General features: G+C 47.4%; 1 protein-coding gene across 1 annotated transcript in view; it reads left to right on the top strand.

Moving 5' to 3' along the window:
- Window positions 1–21,029, top strand: part of LOC135391425 (uncharacterized) — a 73,706-nt gene that overhangs the window by 18,646 nt on the left and 34,031 nt on the right. Inside the window, exons 7-9 of the mRNA XM_064621677.1 lie at window positions 1,565–1,703; window positions 4,022–4,164; window positions 13,230–13,377. Of these exons, the coding sequence (XP_064477747.1) occupies window positions 1,565–1,703; window positions 4,022–4,164; window positions 13,230–13,377 (430 nt within the window). The remainder of the gene's footprint in view (window positions 1–1,564; window positions 1,704–4,021; window positions 4,165–13,229; window positions 13,378–21,029) is intronic.

The raw sequence follows: 21,029 nt of genomic DNA, 5'->3' as shown, positions 1-21,029 counted from the left end.
GATAGCGGAAATGTTTGATAGCCAGGTAGACCGCCAACAGCTCGCACCGGAAAGCGCTGTACGAACCTGGAAGTCGAGCCGGACTAAGACGAGTCGAGCTGAGGCTGGAAGTCGAGCTGCGTTGAGCAACCTGCGCCGCAGCTGTGGCTGCCGCTGAGGTGTCGGCGCCCGATCGGAGTAGTGGCATAGATGCAGGAGGATCAGGCATCGGCATTCAATGTTCGGGTCACCAGACTGTCGCGAAGTCAAGTCACGACAATAAGCGAAACAAAGGCAACAACCACTTTATTGCGTGAGGGCCGGATCTGAACGAAGGAACTACTGCACGAACAGTCAGCACGAACAGGCCAGAGACAGGGCTCGTCGTTGTCAGCAGGTGCCGCTACATGGTGAAAGCGATACCCCGACGCCCCTTACGGAGGATAGCACTCGCACGATACCACCGAGTTGCTGAAGACATTTCCTGTATGAGTAACATGGGCGTGTATCTAACTAGGTTTAGTAGACTACTTCAGAAAACCCCAGAGTACTTAGCGCCGCTCTGAACTCTGGGAACTGTGTTCTCGGAATGAATGTTCTCTCCCAGCCACGACGAGTCAAGGTCAGCGAAAACGAAACTTGTAGTAACATCCTCCCCCAGAATACCCCCAGAATGCAACGCGTACGCGAAGAGCACTAGGATTCCTTGAAATAAGGTCTACTAGTGCGTGCGCATGAAATGCGTACGTAACATTCAGGGATACGTTGCACAAGCTACACGGTTGCCAAGCTCTGCGGGCGCTTTTTGTCCCTGACGCCACCAGTTTGTGAGAATTCTTATATAAATAAAAATAAAGGTACACGGTCGGGACTTCGTGTACATTGCATACAGTGTAAAGCCGGTATTAGGAAACTGAAGTGCAGTGATGGCCACTAACTACTTCTACAGTACTTCTACTTCTACTTCTAACTACCAACTACTTTGAGATTGAGCAGGTTAACTAGTAGTTCAACTACTTTTCAGGGGACTAGTTAAAATTACTTCTTTAACTACTGCAATGTCGTTTAACTACATCTATAACTACTTAACGTTGTCCATCAACAACCATTCCTTGTAGTGTTCGTGGACACCTAAATATGAATCACAAGCAATGATAAAGGTTGGCTCAAGCCATTGCTACGATCGCCAAATACAAAGCTTCCGGCGAGATTTGACAGCAAATGAGGCTAGACAAGCATTACAAGTGAAGATTTAGTATACATTCACAACACAATTGCTCGGCACCTCCGTTCTCATCAAACAAGTAGCTCAAGGTAAAAGTCAGAAGCACAATCGTGCCGTAAAGCTTGCGGCAAAATCGGAAGTAGTTGGCGCCTTGAGTAACGTAACTACTGTAGTTAACTACATAAAATAGTAGTTTCACTAGTAGTTGTCACTACATTCCTGCAAGTAGTTGATAACTACTTTTTAACTATAATCAGGTAGTTTAACTAGTAGTTTAACTACATGTAGTTAACTACTGGCCATCACTGCTGAAGTGTCGTGTGTAACATCACGGTGACCTTGTGCGGTTTCTCTATACAGTTCAGGCATCGATTCAGACGCAGCAATCGTGCCAGGAACGACCAGTGTTGATCAACTTCTTCACTTGCACTATCAGCTACCATATTGATACGAAACTTATATCCGAAAAAGGTCACGCAACATCCGAAGTTACCTGCCCGTAAGTGTGCTCTCCTGTTGTCAAGGGAAGCAAAATATGCAATGTACGTGTGTTTGGTTTAGAAGTGCACTGGAAGTTAGGATGAGCCCACAACACGTGTTACTAGCCTTCCGTTTTTACGAGGGGTGTGCAAGTCAAACCGGGACTTTTCATTTTTCGCTAAAGTAAAATGATGAACTCTTACAGGCGAGAAATTAGTTTTATTTTTCAACGTAATTTCCAGCTGCAATAATGCACTTGTCCCAGCGTTTCACGAGGGCTTGGACACCAGCAGCGTAGAAATCCTTACCGGCGCTTGGCAGCCATGATCGGACCACATTCTTGACCTCCTCGTCGAAGCTCAAGTGGCGGCCCCCAACGAACGTCTTCAATGGCCCGAAGAGATGGAAATCGCTGGAGGCGAGATCAGGACTGTAAGGGGGATGTGGTAGCAACTCACAGCCAAGTACCTGTAAGGTGCGTGTCGTGAGATGCGCGGTATGCGGGCGTGCATTGTCCTGTAGCAGGAGGGCTCCTTTTGTGATGAGGCCCGGCCGCGTTCGCTTCAGCGCCTTATGCACATCCCTGAGGACCTGGCAGTATGCACTATTGATGGTGGTAACACTGGGCAGAAAATCAGCCTGAACAACTCCAGCCTTGTCTAGAGAAGCGAAGCCCCGGAAAAACCAGGAAATTTTGGGAACAGAGCCAGTTTGTTTGTTTTTTTCGTTTTTTTTCCTCGTCTCCGGAAAAGTTGCCCAAAATTTTCAGGCGACCAAATTGAAAAATGTACATTTCCGTGCCTTCGATGCGTTCGAACCCGCAAACAGTGCCTTGTGTGCCTCTAATCCGCCAACAACCAACAACTTAGAGCTCAGTCTGGCTGCTCCATGCGATCGCTGTCGCGTTCACATAATGTCGGAGTTCCGGTCGGAGTGGACGGGTTGTTCCAATTACCTATCGCTGAGTAGACAGCAGTCTCATTTGATGCTCTGCTCTGCATTTATGCCTGGAGGATGAACACTACTAAACTTTCTAGCTCATTGTATGCGGCCGGCAATTCTTCGACTCAGCAGTTACCGCGTTTGTTTCCATTTTTTTCAAATTTTTCCAGAAAAAAAAACGAAAAGAACAGGTTTTTTTCGAGCTATTCAAAATTTCCGGAAATTTTGCATCTCTAGCCTTGTCCCAGAAAACCGTGGCCATGACCTTACCTGCAGATGGAGTGCTTCGGAACTTCTTGGGAGCTCGCGAGCCCGGATGCTTCCACTGTTCTGATGCGCGTTTAGACTCACGAGTGAAATGGTGCACCCGCTGTGATGATCCGATCAAGGAACGGCTGTTCTTCAGTGTGGAAACAGTACCTTATAGCTCTTGGGAGATTTCCAGTCTTCGCTGCATGTCAAACACGGAGAACTGCCTCGGGACCCAACGAGCACTAACTTTCGGTGTTCATAAATGATAGGGTTCAAAGTTCCCACAGAAAGGTCCACTTTTGAGCCAGTTCGAGACATGTTATCCGTCGGTCCTTGAGGATCAGGCGCTCTACAAGTTGGATGTTCTCAGGAACTCTGACACTGGGCCCTGAACCGCCCCGGCCTGGATCGTCCTGCACTGATGTACGGCCGTCTCGGAACAGTTTGCACCACTCAAACGCTTTGCTGCCACTAAGTGGATCGTGGCCATTCTGGGCCTGAAGTTTTCTGTGAATTTCAGTCGACTTTACGCCTTCATTCACGAGAAACTTCATGACAATTCGCGGTTCGATGTGCGCGCTCCCCTCGTTGTCGACCATCTTGTCCAGCAGGTGTCTTCTGTTTTGCACAAACTTTACTTCACCACGTGGTGAACGCGGAGGCCTGTCGCGTGTAAAAATGAGGAGAAGAAGTAGCGCGAGCCCTTTGTGTACCCAGGAGATAGAATGTCCCGGTTTGACTTGAACACCCTCGTATAAGGCAGTACTTGAGGACGAAGTACTTATCACAAAGCTAGTCCAGAGATTATTTCCTGATCGCGTCTTCGCGGTACAATTTTCCACATTTTCACACGATCGCTGTCCATGATCGCTGTGAACGCTCGTCCACCGAAAGTGGCCGCTTTCCAGGGCTTTCATTTTGCGAAGATGTATTGCGTCAAGAAAATCTGTACCATCATGTGTTGGTGGTCATTAATTCAAAGCGCAGTCAAATGCTGCTCATCTCTCACATCTGTAGGTCGGAGCAGAGTCTACGAATGCGTACCTTATGCAGGACCAATCGATAAAATTATTTGTCAGCAAGACAAAGCTGAACACAAAACCCCGTTGCCTTTTCACTTTTTTCTGCTTCTGTCGGCTGCAGGTCCGCACAAAAATTTCACAGATGTGTGGCCTCTGCGATGAATGATGTTCGCTGTCTCGAAGAAAATAAGGATATCAAGCGTCATATGAGGCACCTCGGCGATGTCCTTACGAGATCGGTTGGTTCCTGCAAAGAGCGCTCCGGTAAGATGATGCTTTGCTGTCATCCTCTGTAGACAATCTGTACGCAACTTCAGTATTACAAAAATCACGAATGTTATTAATGATGTGTGTTATCCTTTCATATATCTGTTGCTATAAAACTGTGGAGAAAACTTAAAATAGTGGAGAATGGTGGAAAACGGGAAAGAGGAAATAATCGTGTTATCATATTCGTATGACATATAATCGGGGATAAATGAGGTGACAACAGGAATCCTGTACCATGGAACACGAGTCAGAACAAACCCACTTTATTTTTAGCTTTCGCTATTCGAAGCGAAACAGGCGCTGAAACACGACGTAAACGAGAGAGAGAGAGGGAGACAAGTTCGCTTCTGAAAGACTCTGATAGCTCAGAAAGGTGGCTGATAAACTGGTAGTCCCGAATGGTTTATTTTATACTATCAACGACTACTGTTAGAACTGAACTGACCACACACATGCGCATTAGTTGTAGGACACGTGATTTCGCTCAAGCGACCACGCCGGCTCTCAGTCGGTTCAGTTGATTGGCATTGGAATCGCGAAGCAAGATGGTGGCTGCTTCCAAAAGGTGGAAAGTTGAGTTGTCGAGTTTTAGTGAATGTTACAATGGGATTGCCATGTATGTTGACTGTTTCGAACAATGCGTATCATCTGCGGGAAGTTTTTGGATGCAACGAGGTACTGAATTGGGCATTTCACACGCTTCAACGTCCAATCTTTCCGTGCTGTTTGTGCAACACGGATACGTACGAACCGTATGAACCACTGTCAGTGCTAGCAAATAACATGTTCTTACAAGAGACATTCCCTGGCGAACTTAAACTGGCGAAGGTTGTACCTGTCCATAAAAAAGGAACCAGAGAGGATGTAGGAAATTATCGTCCCATATCGGTACTTCCTGCGGTCAGCAAGGTGTTTGAAAAATTAATACTTAACCGACTAGAAAGATTCTTTAACAGACATAAGATAATACATCCGCTCCAGTTCGGCTTTCGCAAAGGTAAATCCACAACTTTAGCATTAATAAACCCGACCGAACAGATAAAGAAGAATATCGAACAAAAACTGCTTACAATGGGCATTTTTGTGGACCTGACAAAGGCTTTTGATTTAATTGATCACAAAATACTTCTACAAAAGGCATACAGGTATGGAATTCGAGGGCTTCCGCTCACGTTGCTAAAGAGCTACTTGCAAAATAGAATACAGTATGTCCATGTCTCGGGCTACGATTCTTCTATTAAGGCTTTATCAGCTGGCGTTCCTCAGGGGTCAATTTTTGGTCCCTTCCTTTTTCTTATGTATATTAATGACCTTCATCTCTGTCTGTCTGAGAAGTGTTTCTTATATGCCGACGACACCAATATTTTTGTTGAAGACCCCACTATTGCAGGGCTGTTCGTGAAGGCTGATAACGTTTTAACTAAGTTTTCCGCATGGTTGACAGCTAACAAACTCGTTCCTAACATAGGTAAGACTTCATATGTAATCTTTCGCCCACGCCAAAAATTACTTAACCTAAGCCAATACACATTGCATTTTTGTGGACGCTCCCTGTCAAGAACGACAGCCGTGAAATTCTTGGGGGTTATCTTGGATGAACATTTATCGTGGACTACCCATATCCAGTTTGTGCGTTCCAAGATCACCAGCGGGCTCTATGTTCTTTCAAGAATTCGATACCTGGTCCCCGTCACTTGTCTCCTAATGGTTTTCCATGCTCTAATCCAATCGCATATTTCTTATGCCCTGGAAGTTTATGGGCTCACTTATTCATCCAGCCTGCTTCCTCTACTTCACGCTCAGAAGAGAGCAATGCGCATAATGATGTTCGCACATCTCCGCGATAGTATCTCATTTGCATTCCAGTGCCTGTCTATCCAGAGCATATACAATTTACTGAAATATAAGGTTGCCATCTTTATCTACAGATTATGCAACGGCATGATCTCAGATCATCTTATTTCAATCACACATCTTCAAAAACCTTATTCGCTGCGATGCGAACCTGGTATGCTACAGGTACCTCAACCTCGAACGAATTATGGGATTCATTCAATGAGTTATTTCGGATCTAATGTCTGGAATTCATTGCCGTCTCATATACGGTCCCTAACATCTTTTCCCCATTTTAAGTATGAGTTACGCAGTTTCTTACACTCCCAGCATAATACCCCATCATCACTGTAGATGTAACCATGTGTTGAATTATAAGATAACATATCTTTTGGTTAAATTTGTTTTTCTCAACAACTTTATAAGGTTGCTGTGCTCACAAGGCTGCTCAATAACTTAACAGTTTGTTTATTGTGGGGTAACTCTCTGTGTTCTTTAGTAACTTATCAGTGTATTAGTTATTGGGTAACTCCCCGTGTGTACTTCAGTAATTGATCAGTGTATTAGTTTTCTGGTAATTCCCCATATACTTTGTTTTTATCTTATATCGATTTAACAAAATCTTAATCACAACTAAACTGTATCTTTTTGCTGTTAATTCTTGAGCTGTACCGGGGCTGTACTACAGGGCTTGCCCTCACAGTCCCGCTTTCTGTACATTTTGCATTATCAACTAAATAAAGATTACCAATTCTGTGAGTTCTGTACCATTTTTTGTATTTTCAGTCAATATGGTGTGTACACGGGCAATATGGGCCCATGTTGCCAGGATTTTCCCAATATTGGCTCAAACTGGGCAATATGTGGCACATATTGCCCAGTTTCAGCCAATATTGAGAGAAATATTGGTGAAACGGGCCCCATATTGGACCCGTATCGCCAATGACCAGCCAATATGGGCCCAAAATTGTGTGTTGCTTGGGTATATAATGGAACGACCGAAACGTGGGTGTCACGAAATCCTACGCGCAACGGTTGGTGTTCCATATACCGCTTAGCGTAAACAGCGTGACTCGTGCAATAAAGCCTCAACATGCCTGGGTTTGTAACGCAAAACACGTTGGAGTGCGTCGGTTTGGATAATACGTTTCATCGTTGGGCATTTATGAAGGCAGATCGATGCAGGGTACTAAATAAACAGCTTCTGACAAGAACTTTCTTAATGAAAGAAGGAAATCATGATTCTAGATTACCAGTTCAGGGCTCTTACCCTCTGTGCTAAGCTAACATGCCTCTCCAGTGTCTTCGAAGGGTGCTTCACTTGAAGGCACAAACACATACACTCACTCCACTTTCACTCTTACATGTTTTCTCACTCGCACACGCATTCACACGACGGGGCGACGCAAGCGGGTTTTGTTCAGCATGGTATGTTCAGCATAATCGGATCCGATTATGCTCCACATTCTCGGAATTTCGGGGACCCCACAGTCAATGCACGGGCTACATTCTCCGTTCGCGGAGATATGCGTCTAAGCTTCCCCATTTCGAGAGCAAGGCGGAGCTTATGGCGCCAAGATCCTTCTGAAAGTTGCTACTGCAATGACAACGGCGACAACTGCAAGCTGCTGCTCTACTCTTCGCTCAACCAATAGGCGACGTGAACGACTTACCCACAGGCCGATGTCATGCGTGACGTTACCTGAGAGTGAAGCGCCGGTTTCGTTGTGTGCCATTACGGTACGTTTCGAGAAATTCCTGGAAGACGACTTCGTCATTCCAAATGAAACTTTGACGATTATATATGTACAGAACTCGTGGAGATAGTTTTGGCTGAGTTACGGGATCGCTCCGGTTGTACGAGACCGTCCCTTTAATGTACAACAAGAAGAGACAAGTCCCAAGCACGGAGCCCTGCTGAACACCGGGATTTACTGTACAACTTTTAGAACAATTTTCATCAATAGTGACGCACTCCTGTTGCAGGATCGTGATTTGGGAAGGTTTTACGCGCCAAATTCCCAGGCAGTACACAATACTGGGCCAATATTGGCTCGGTGACTGCGATACAGGTGCAATATGGGACGTTTTGTCACGATTTTCTCCATATTGGTTCAAACTTGGCAACATAGGACTCATAGTGCCAAGTTTGAGCCAGCAAGGCGGAAATGTGGGCAATATGCAGTACGCACGAGGAGACAGTTACCCTCACCAGCCCCTGAAGGTAGCAGCGGTACTCGCTGCCCTTAAGGCAATTGTCTCTGCTTTTCCTGGTGCGTCGCAACTGCCCGAGGTCCAAGCGCTTCTGCCACTGGAGGCATTATCTTTGCATCAGCATAACGGCATTGTATAGAAAGACCATGGCGATGCAGTGGAATCCTCAAACCTACGTAACAAGCTTCTTCATTTTAAATTACGTCTACAACAGTATAAGTTCCATTTCATAGCTGTATGCGAACACGGCATGGATTCTACACATCGCGTTAATGGATACACAATCTATTGATCTTATCAATCCTCTGAGAGCAGAACAGCGCTATACGTTCGTAATGACCTCGTTGCTGCGCCCATAGCGTCAGTTTGTCATCGCTCTTATGATTACGTCACCTGCAGGATCCGCCTTGGCCCCATGCTGTTAGCGGTCGTCAGTATCTATATACGTACCGGGGTACAGGTCCCGTGGAGTGACCTCGAACGCTTACTTGGTTCTCTGGAAGCCCCGGCTCTCGTGCTGGGTGACTTCAATGCCCATCACTCGGTCTGGGGAAGCCGAAGGACGGACGGTAGGGGAAGGAGGTTGTTGGAGGCAATGAAGAATAATAACTTGTGCCTGCTGGACAATCGCGAGCCAACTTACATGCGACCCCAACGTCACTCGGTGCATTCGACCTCTCGTGGTGCTCAACCGACATAATTCGCCACTTGTCGTGCGCTACGGACGTGGACACGAGAGGTAGCGATCATTTTCCTCTATACATTTCGCACGACAGACTGCCCCTCTCAGCAACTACTGGACTGATTTCTTTCACAAACTCGATACTTTTTCGTGCGGGTCTCAGAACATCTGTGCACACCGGTATGTCCCCAGAGGCTCTCTCGCAAGCAATTACCTGCGGTATTCAGGACGCGGTGGTCATGTCTAAAAGGGAAACAGGCCATGTCGGTCATTCCCCAGCAATTAACAACCTTAGGCCATTACGTCGCCGAGCAGAAAGAACGGCTCGTCGGACAGGGCAACTTACGGACATCGTGGAATACTGCCGGATGAAAGCTTAAGTAACACGAGAACTTAAGAAAGAGGGCAGGAAGCGTTAGCGTAAGTTTTGTCACCATCTTTCACGGTTTGACCCGCCCACGAAGATCTGGCGGACAATCCGATCTCTGATGGAGGCGCCCCCTCGAAAGAATCCTCTCGCCGCCTTGGCTATCGTTAAGGGTGTAGACGAAAAGACGCTAGCGACGGTCTTCAGTGTGGTACTAACGACACCGCTACACCGCAGTTTTGTCCGCAGTCTGACGGCTGAACTTCACCAAGACTGGTCCCGTCCCCCGGAAGTTACGGACCACGACTTCGCACTAATCGAGCTAAAGGCAGCGTTGAAGCTTGGGCCGCACCTATGCCGCACTGCGAAACCTTGACGCGCGGTCACTCCAAGCTCTCCTTCAATGTGTATAATACGTCTTCACAACAAGGATCTGTACCACCTACCTGGAAGAAGGCATTAGTTGTTCCCATCTTGAAACCAGGCAAGCCCCCAAATGCCTTATCCTCCTTTCGCCCTGTGAGCCCGACAAGCTGCATGGGGAAACTGGTGGAGAGAATGGTTTTGCATCGCCTCGACTGGTGCTCGAAAAACAACGTGCGTTCCCTCACGAAACTGCTGGATTTCGTCCACCGAAACTCCACGGATCCAGTTCTCGACCTGGTCCTTACAGTCCAACATGCTCGTGCCCATCGACGGATCGTCCTATCGGTTTTCCTCGACATCAAGTGCGCTTATGATACCGTCTCGCACATTTGTGTGCTGCACGCCTTGTGCTCATTTGGGTTATCCGGTCGCCTCTTCATCTTGCTCCAAGGCTTCCCTACGGACCGAACTGTTGCTGTCCGTACGTCCCAAGGCCAAAACCCTCAGCATCCTGTTCCTCAAGGAGTCCCCCAGGGAAGTATTCTCAGTCCGACACTCTTTAATGTGGTGATGGCTGGCCGACAATCAGTAATTCCTCGCAAAGTGTCGTTTTCCACGTACGCAGATGACGTCGTCCTTTGGACAGTAGAAAAATCACGCCCAGCCATACAGCACCGCCTGCAGCTCGCTTTAAATAATGTCCATACGTAGCTCACGCACCTTGGGATGGACCTTTCACCCGAAAAGTGTGTCGAGCTCCCTTTCACGCGCAAAGCTATGGCCAATTTCCCTCTTTGGGTTGGTGCAAAGAAGCTTGAGCCGGTACGCTTCCACCGCTTCCTTGGCGTGGTCATCGACTCGGACTTGCGCTGGACTCGCCACATTAAACACATTGAAACTAAAATGCAGCGATGACTCCCAACAACATCTTTTCTGGCTGAGGATGGGGCTGCGATCAGCGTTCCCTGCTCGCAGTTGACGCAGCGTTGGTGAGGGCGACTGTGCTTTACAGCCTTCCTATTCTGCACAGGATATCAACATCATTAAATACCCTTCGGTCCCTGTTTGCTCGAAGCCTTCGTCGCTGCACTGGAGTTCCAAGAACACGGCAAGTACTGGCTGAAGCTGGTTTACTCCCGATTGAGGTTCTACGTGAACGTGGAACGGCTCGGCTCTTCCTAGGTTTGCGTGCTCACATTCCCCGTCACCCGGAAAATTCGATACCGCCCTGAAAAGCGACTTCTATCGAGTAGCGCAGAGGACACGCCAGACACTCACTGGCTTCATAGCTAAGGACATTATACCGCCGGAAGCCCGCCAGTCTCTGCCGGTACCGCAGACTTTTGTAAGCCTTTCAAACCTTCTGGGAAGAACAAATCAGGTCTCCCCCCAAGTTCTCCGAGCCCATTTTTATGCTCTGGTAGACAAGAAGTTTTCTACGTTTACGGCAGCATATACCGATGGCGCATCCCGAAACAAGAAGTCCGCCTCAGCATTCGTCATACCATCCGAAGGCGTAGTGCACGCCATTCACATACAACCTCCTCCACAGCTGCGGAACTCTATGCCATCATTTTCTTTCTACAACACATCGCTGATTTTACAGCGCGGGAATGGGCAGTCTTCACCGACTCCATATCTGCACTTCAAGCTATTGAAAATTCCGGCATACGAGGCCCATCCGCACCCCCTAGTCACAGATGTGTTAATGGCTTACCACACTGTCTACGCAGCAGGCCACAGGCTCGTTCTCCAGTGGGTTCCAGCCGATTGTGGTATCGTGGGAAACGAGCAGGCAGACAGCGCCGCAGAAGCAGCACGTCGTATCGGAAACGGACCAGTATTTCTCTGCTGAGAGGAGACCGCCGTTCCATTCTGCGACGCTTCGTGACACCGTTAGCTTCCCGCCAATGGACAACCAACATTCTCCCCCAGCTATGTTGAGCAGAGTTGATCCAACGCTCGCTTTCCGCATGCCACGAAACACCTCTCGTCAAGATGCTGCATTAATCCACCGAATGCCCCTCGATGTGGCCTTTACAGCTCAGTGGCGTTACCGCTTCAGACAAGTTGAAGCTCTCCCACCTGCTGCCACTGTGGTGCTCTTGAGGATCTGGAGCACTTCGTCAGCTGGACACTCGCCCCTCCTCCCTATCGAAATTGCTTGGTCCCTGGCCCAATCGAGCCCAGCAACGATCTGCGCTCAAAGCTCTTCTGACATTCCTGGACACCATCAGATTTCGTTCGTTGGTGTGAAGGGGCTCGTTATTTTATTCCCCACATCCCCACCGGCAAGGGGGCAGAGTATCGCCTGCGGCGATAAACCTCCCCACTCTCCAAAGTCAAAATAAAGTTGTTGTTGTTCGGCAATATGGGCCCCATATATTGCCCCTGTGCGCCACATATCGGCTGCAAATGCAGAAAATGGGACGTACCCGTATTGGTACTTGTAGTATCCGTGTGATAGTTGTAGGAAATGACCAAGCACCACAGTGAGATTGGACGTCGAAGCGTGTGAAGTATGTTTTGCTCAATACGCGGTTAGATACAACAACTTCCCCAAGAGGATAGGCATTGCTCGAAGCAGCCAACGCGTATGGCGATTCCGCTGTAACATGCACTGCAGCTCAAACGGCAACTCAACAGCAACTCAAACTGCAAACACCCGCCGCGGTCTTTGGAGATGCCAATCTGTCGAAACAACTCAGAGCATGAGGCTGCTTGAGCGAGATCACGCGTCCTACAAATAATGCGCAAGCGCGACAGTCGGACCGGTTGTTTCACTCCAGCAAAAATTGACGTTGGTGTCTACAATGACAATGGAAGCGACAGGTCAGGTACAAAACACAATGTTCAATACAAAGGGACGTCTGTTCTCTAAGGCTAGGTGCCTTGCATTTGTGTTCCATCATCCGTCTGATGGCAAGTTCTCATGGTCTATCTGAAACAAGCGTCGGGATCTTCTGTAACATCCAGCTACGAACGAACCGAGTCACTGGCGAAAAACAACGACACTCATATCAAAGAAAGAGGCGGAAGTCACCTCGTGCATGCGGCAGCATAGCGCCGCATATCTGCCCGCCACCAATTCAAGTTGTGTAACATTTTCAGCTTTCTGGCGGCTCCTCAAGTCAGTGAAGCTGGTGACTCGCACAAAACGGAACATCCTGACGTCCGAACCGAAGCTTTCTCAGAGGCGCAAGTAGGGGTCGGTTCAGATAGACCAGTAGAATTGGCCACAAATTTCGTCCAAATTACCGGTGCCGTCCGCGTGCCGCACAACCTGTTTCGCATAAACTCTATTGGGTACGAACGGGACAGGCAGGGGTAGTTGCACATGCTACTTATGTACTTACGAACGTACTTGCGTGCGAACCAACGGCGACAACAGGTTTCGGTGTACATCACCTGAACAACTTTTCACGAATGCATACTACTGGAAAACATTAACAAAAATTATCTGAAATAGACGTAAACAAAAAGGATAAGTGCAGTCTCTGTTGCGACCTGCATTGTGTGCCAGGGACCTGAAAATTTGAACCGAATCGTTACAAATTCATTTGAGGAATTTCAGGAAACCACGTCCTGTTAATGCAGGCTATTACCAGGAGACTCCTCGAGAGAGAATGACGTGCACCAGAACGCTACTCTTCAAGAATTATTTCCAATGTGGCCTCGTCTTTGAGCGGAATTTTGAAGTGCACGCAAATATCTTGGCGAGAAGTGGAGAAGACAGGAGGTGCAGGTTGGTGTAATTGGCATCGCGTATTTTGTTTCTCTTCACCAGGTGTACGTCGTCTAATTCAGGATGCACTACTGGGATTCTTGAATATGATTTACGCATTTTCTTTCGAATAAGATCGTTACCCTTCAAGACGCGCTAGCATGCTAGTGGAAGGTTATAAAGGTCAACTGGTTATAATACCAAATGTGCACAGTCCTTAACCGTGCGAATGTCGTAGGGCAGTTGGCAAAGGGCCATGACGCACAACATTGAACAATAAAATATCGTCCCGTTCGCTGTAGCGCAAAGTGCGGCTGCTTTGTCACGTAGTGGACTTAACCAGAGGTTTTATTTTGACCACCTCAGCCGTCAGTGGCCCGCACAATAATGGTCACCATATACCCTTCCTCGTCTTCCGTCCTTCTCGCTCCTCCTTCGTCGTCGTTTTTCACGCCTGCCCCAATTCCGTCACATGCCTGGAAAGAATTTTAAACAGTTTTACAATGAAAATATGAAGAATAGTTATATACAATGACTATGTACAATGACCGCACTGGGTGGCGTGTCAGGTCTCCGTGAAGTAGGAGACAGGTTGAAAGTACGGTTTAAACTTCTCTACGTGGATGAGGATACCATGCGGTGAGGATAGGATGCAATATGATGAGAGGATACGATGCAGGCCTTCGAATAGAGTCTTATTCGTTATCCCCACTGGCAGACTCTTTAGCAACACCAGCTGTCCTTTTTCAAAGACGACGTCGCGGCGGTGTCTGTCAAAAAGGCACTTCTGCTTTTCTTGGGCCAGCTTCATGTGCTTTGCGGCCAACTTACGAGATTGCTCCAGGTTCGTTCGCACAGTTGCTGCATAGTCTGACGTCTGCTCTAGGTCAGCCAGTTGTCTTCTGTTGTACACTACGTCCAATGGTAGCGAAGCATCACGTCCATAGACTAGGTAGAAAGGCGTGTGACGCACCGTGTCCTGATACCCATTATTATAGCAGAACACGACGTAGGGCAAAACGTCAGGCCATTTCTCGGATGTTTCTGCCTCAAGAATTCTAATCATGGTCTTCAGTGTCTTATTGGCTATTTCGACTAGTCCGTTGCTAGCCGGGTGGTAAGCAATAGTGGGAGAGTGGCGTATCCCACGATGCTCCAAGTACTTTTCGGTGGATCTCGTCATCATCTGTGTCCCTCGGTCCGTTATCAGCACTGCAGGGCAACCGTGTATCAGGACGATGCGTTGCTCGATGAATTCCTGAACGGTTCTTGCCTCGATGTTCCTAGCAGCTTTGGCTTCAACGAACTTTGTCACATAGTCAATGGCTACAATGACATACTTGCACTGACGAGCTGGTTGTAGCGGACCAACGATGTCGAGTCCTACCCTGTGGAATGCGGTGTCTACTTCCACTGGCTGGAGCAACCCAAAGGGAGCAGACTGTGTACACTTCATCCGCTGACACAGGTCACAACTTTGAACAAAGCGCTTGACGTCATTGTACATCTTCGGCCAGAAATACCTTTCTCGGACACGTTCAAATGTACGACGGATGCCCGTGTGGCCACCGAATTTCCCGCTGTGGTATTCATGTGGGACATCTGACCGAGCGCTGCCTGGGAGACACAAAAGGTACCGTACCAACAGAGGACCGGCGTCTTTCTTGTAGAGGACACCGTCAAACAAGAGGTATTCCTTGCTCACCCTCTTCTGCTCCTTTTTGGTGCCACGTATCGCGGCAAGTATGTCGAGGTACTTCTTGCAGAACGAGTCGTTTTGCTGGTTGGTCTGGATGTCCACGGATGTGACGAAGTATATCGCAGGACACAGCTAAGATCTTGTCCTTTCTCTCAGTTGTCGAGTGTGGCGTACGCGATAGGCAATCAGGGCCTTTATGAGTGGCTCCGGATTTATAGATCACTTCGAAATCGTACTCTTGGAGTGCCAATGACCAAAACAGCAGCCTCTGGTTCCCCTCTTTGTAGCGAAGGACCCAACACAGGGTGATGGTCCGTAACTACTTGGAATTTTCTTCCGATGAGGAATGGGCGCAGTGAAAAGCCCATTTGACTGCGAGTGCTTCGAGCTCTGTGGTTGTTTTCTTTCGCATAGTTCTCTTCCGCATAGTTTTCGCATAGTTTTCTTCCGCAGTTTTCTTCCATAGTTTTCTTCCGCAGGACGAAGGGAACGGCTGAAAAAAACTATGCGTCCACAGAGCTCGAAGCACTCGCCGTCAAATGGGCTCTTGACCAACTGTGTTGGGTCCTTCGCTACAAAGAGGGGAACCAGAGGCTGCTGCGTTGGTCATTTGCACTTCAAGAGTACGATTTTGAAGTGATATATAAATCCGGTGTCGCTGTGACAAAGGCTGAGGTAGATAACCGGCCGAAAATTCCCAGTGTCGTTGAAGGTCTTTCATGTGCTACGGAAATGTCTCGCTGTACACTATACAGTCATCCGTATATGCGAGGGTGCTGCGATATTTGATGCCAGCAATGACATTGTCCACAGTTCGTTGGCACGTTGATGGTGCACCATACGAAGGTACTCGTAAAGTCCCGATTGTGTGATAAAGGTTGTCTTTGAGGTATCATCAGGGTACATTGGTATGTGATGAAATCCCGAGAGTAAGTCCAACGTAGAGCAGAACTTGCTTCCGCTGAAAGCGGCAAGTGCGTCATCGATCTTGGGAAGTGGATACACGTGCTTTTCAGATAAAGCGTTGAGCTTGCTGTAATCGACACACATTCTGGTGCTACCATCTTTCTTTTTCACCAGAACAGGAAGCGATGCCCATGAACTTCGGGAAGGTTTGATAACGTTAGCGTCCATCAAATCCTTCATCATTGCTTTAACAAGATCTCGTTGCGCAGGAGACAACCTTCTTGGACGTTGGGAAACAGGACGGTTTTCACCAGTAGGTATAGTGATAGCCTATTTTGCAGTCACTCATGTCCATGAAGTCGGTTGCAAATGCATTCGAGTTATCTTCCAGCAGGGTCCTTACAGCCTCCAGTTCTCGTGGAGGGTTCCCACATTGAATCCAATGTCACCGAGCTTGACATCTTGGTAGGATGAACGAACGATCGGCTGACGATCACATTGTTCGTCAGGAGAATCCAAACTGCATGCTCTGCCAATCGTTTGCCTGTCCTCCTCAGTCAGCTCAATCGTTTCCACTTCTTAAACTGCGTTAGAAAGACCCAAAGAAGCTCCTCCTTGAATTATTGCTGGTCTGAGCGATGAGCTGGTGAGGAGGACTTTGACAATGCCTTCAGCAGCAGACGAAGGTGGGCTTCATATCCAAAAGGTACCGTTCATGTAGTGTTGAGGAAGCGGTCACTTCGTATAGATTGTGCTGAGGACGATCAATTCGCACTTCAACGAACTTCCAGCTCAAGGGAGGCACAACTTCCGAACGTACTGCGCGGACCCTTTCTTCACTGGTACGCTGGACGGCGAATGAATTTGTAGCCGAGTGAATGATGGCATTGGGTGACTTAAGAAAATCGTCACCAAGTAGCACCCTGTCTTCTTCGAGATGAGGAACGACTACGAAGCGCTGGTGAAACTGAGCACCATCGACTTCATTCTTTGCCAGGACTTCACCCAGGTTGACAAGGTCAATGCCATTGGCTCCGACAAGACGAACCCTAGAAGGTTGTGGTCCGAGTCCAAGGTCCCATGCAAACTGAGAGTTCATTAAGCTTTTCGTGGATCCTGAATCAAGAACGGCTGGGACTGAACGTTGCATGATCTGGACGAGGACCTTTTTGGTGCCTGCCGCTTAACCACAAGAAACACGCTGCGTTACTCATGACTCCTCGCAGGCGTAGAAGACATCAGTCTGCCGTTTCCCTGACACGATGGCACAGAAGGCATTGTAATAAAGCTTGCTTGCCAGTCATGGAATTGTTGTGACAGAGGCATGGGGCATCTGGTGACAAAGTGTCCCTGTTTCTTACAGTTCAGGCAGATCCTTTGAACATCGGTATGACCCCTCGTAGAGCCTGCTTTTGAACTCGCTGCCGAAGCGCGACGATTCAGGCGGGGGCTCTTCTTCGAATGGGCGTTGTCGACTTTAGGCATCTGGGGCACTTCCTGTCTCTGTGGCGAGTTTGCCTTTGTAGTGTCTACAAGTCTATACACAGGAGCCGTGAATGAAACTTGTGTCTTATCTTTCGACGTTTCTGGAGAAGTACAAATTCTATCGCACAGCAGTAATACTACTTATACTTACTTATAGCTGTTGCTGAAGGGATTGTATCCTCGATAATTAGCTTCCCCACAGACCTTGAAACGTATCTTACTTGGAGTGTGTTATCGTCCTCCATCTTCGGCCTCAACCTTTGTCAATGAGTTGCACGATGCGTTAAACGTCCTCGTGAATAGATTTCCCGGATGTCCTATGCTCTTAGTGGGTGACTTTAATTACCCGAATATTAACTGGCTTGATGTCGCGCCCCAGGCAGCTCAGTCGCCTGTGCAATTGAATGCATTTGTAAACATGTGTCACGATTTCAATCTTTATCAGCTTGTACACTGCCCGACAAGAATAACATCCACAAGTGCAAATATCATTGACCTTGTTCTGACATCTGCACCTGAACTTGTCACTAATTTATCTTGCATAGATGGGATTAGTGATCACTCCGTTATTCACTTCTTTATTAACATTCCAATACAAAAGCGCGTGTCAAGGATGAAGCCCATCAGGAATTACAACAGAGCTAACTTCACAGATATTAACAATGAGCTCAGTGTTTTCCTGGATACATTTATCACGGATTTCACTTCTCGCTCTGTTGAGCATAACTGGTCACTATTCAAAGCCAAAGCTTTAGAACTCATCAACAAACACATTCCTCTCGTATACATACATTCCAACTCAAAGCTTCCGTGGTACACCAGACATATTAATCGACTCTGTAATAGGAAGAAGCGACTTTTCAAAGCGGCCAAAGCGTCCCAATGCGCCACCAAATGGAGTAGATATCATGAGACCGCTTCTCAGTACAAAAACGCCATTAAGGAAGCTAAGGCACACTTTTTTTCCGTCTCATTGTCAGACATGCTTAAAAATAACTTGAAACAGTTCTGGAATACAGTTAATAACCATCAGCAGCGCAACTCCTGCATAACCTTAATCGACTCATCCGACGAGCCAATCCCTCCCCTTGAGTGTGCAGATGTGTTTAATAATGTTTTTTGTGGTGTGTTTTCTCACACTGCAATAACCGTCCTACCTCACATTCCTACTTCAAATCACGTTGTCATGGAACCCATTGCCATTGATCCCTACGGGATTAAAACGGTCATCGAGTCGTTCAGGCTGTCATCAAGTTCCGGTGCAGATGGTATCAATTCAAAGTTCCTAAAAAATACTTCTTGTTATTCTTCATTAATGTTATCTATGATTTACAAGCAGTCATTAGAAGATGGTTGTCTTCCGAGCGACTGGAAAACTGGAAAGGTAGTTCCCCTTCACAAATCCGGTGACAAACACTCCCCAGCCAATTATCGTCCAATATCTCTTACCAGCATCTCATGCAAAGTTCTTGAGCATGTCATATATTCCCACTTGGTACAGTTCCTCGAATCCAACTCTTTCTTTCATCATAGTCAACATGGATTTCGGAAATCATTTTCCTGCGAAACTCAACTGGTGTCATTCGTGCACGACTTAAGCTTTGTTCTTGACCAAGGGTCCCAGACCGACTGCATATTCCTTGACTTCTCGAAGGCATTTGATAAAGTATCGCACCGTCTCCTACTTCATATACTCGGTGCACTCAACATTGATACTAACGTACTGTCCTGGCTGCATTGCTTCCTTTCTGATAGGAGCCAATACGTAACCATTAACGACGCTGATTCTTGTCTAGCTCCCGTACTATCTGGTGTGCCCCAGGGTTCCGTGCTTGGTCCTCTCCTTTTCCTAATCTACATTAACGACCTGCCGCAGTGTATTTCGTCATCGTCTATTTGTCTATTCGCCGATGATTGTGTTCTATACAAAGAAATTTTACAGGAGTCTGATGCCCTGCTTCTTCAGTCTGATCTTAATAACATATTAACATGGTGCCACACTTGGAGCATGGAACTCAATATTAACAAATGTAAACACATGAGAATAACACGAGTCCGTGGACACTGCCAGTCGTACACTCTTGATAACTTTACATTAGATTTGGTTCTTTCCTACAAATACCTGGGCGTCTTCATCTCATCTGATTTGTCTTGGAAAGCACATGTCGAGTATGTTGTAAGCAACGCTAACCGTACTTTGGGTTATCTTAGGCGCACCTTTCATCAGGCACCTCAGCATCTGAAGTTATCCTTGTACACATCCATTGTCCGTCCGAAGCTTGAATATGCTGTTTCGGTCTGGGATCCAGGTTCATCAGTCCTTGTCCAGGCCATTGAAACCATTCAGAACAGGGCTGCCCGCTTCATATTTGGCAACTACCAACGCACAGCCAGCGTAACCTCCATGAAACGTAACCTGCAGCTTACTAACCTAGCTTCCAGACGAAAAATTTCCCGTCTGTGCCTGTTCCATAAAATTTACTACCATAACGATAGCTTGCGATCTCGCTTTATTTTTCCGCCCGCGTACATATCAAACCGCACTGACCATCGTCAAAAGGTCCACATTCCATCTTGTTCAACCAAGACTCACGCTGACTCATTTTTCTACCGTACTGCCGTCGACTGGAACAACCTCCCCGGTTCACTAACGTCAATCTCGCCCATTGCTCAGTTCAAAAGTGTCATTAGTGATTTTATTGCATTGTAATCATCTTCGTTGTTTTGACATCATTGTTATATTTTGTACTCAGTTTTGTTTGTTCGATTGTTTTTGCTTCTGTAACCCATTTATTCTAACTACCACTCCCCTCTGTAACGCGCAAGCCCTGAGGGTATTTAAATAAATAAATAAATAATGAATTCAGCAACTCATCCCATGAAGCGAATGTGCGATCAAAATATCGACGTTTTGTCTGACTGGAGAGTGAACCCAGGAATGTCACATTTTTCTTGATCGCTCCCTGTGTAGCCGCATTCATCCATAAGTTCAAGCTTCTGTATGGCGTAGTCCACACAGGGATCTCCTGGACGCTGGCCTCTGAGAAACATTTTCTGCGCCGCTTCTGCTGGCTTATCGAGGTGATAGCGACATCGAAGAGCCGATTTGACATCATTCTAGGTAGACAGCTTCTTCACTCCCATCTCGTACCTCATCCATGCAAACTCTTTAGACGACATTTTCTAAATGATTAGCGGCACAGCTACGTTGTTGGGAACGCGGTATATTCTCATCCAGTATTCCGTCTGATGAATCCAAGTCAAAACGTCTTTTGAAAATACTGGGAGAGCGTTCACTGCAGCTGTAGAAAGCGGTGTAGGCGATGATACCACATCGGCATCGTCTGTTACTAGCCCCTTGGCTGAAGCTGTGAACGGCGGCGTTGGATGCGCAGAAGACTGTCCAAAACGCTGAAGCCAGTCTCTGAAATCTGACCATGTTCCACGGCAGCGCGTGCAGTAGAACGATGGGTCCCAGTAGGGCAGGGAGATGCTAGCAACTGACGCAATGGTCGGCGACCCCAGATGCAGGTGTGCGACGTATCCGGCTTGAAGTGGTCCCCGTTCGGGTGCCAAGAATGTC

The sequence above is a fragment of the Ornithodoros turicata genome, chromosome 4 (genome assembly GCF_037126465.1).
Source record: "Ornithodoros turicata isolate Travis chromosome 4, ASM3712646v1, whole genome shotgun sequence".
NCBI lineage: Eukaryota > Metazoa > Arthropoda > Arachnida > Ixodida > Argasidae > Ornithodoros > Ornithodoros turicata.
Note: the sequence above shows the minus strand (reverse complement) of the source record. Positions and strands in the feature narration are given on the sequence as shown.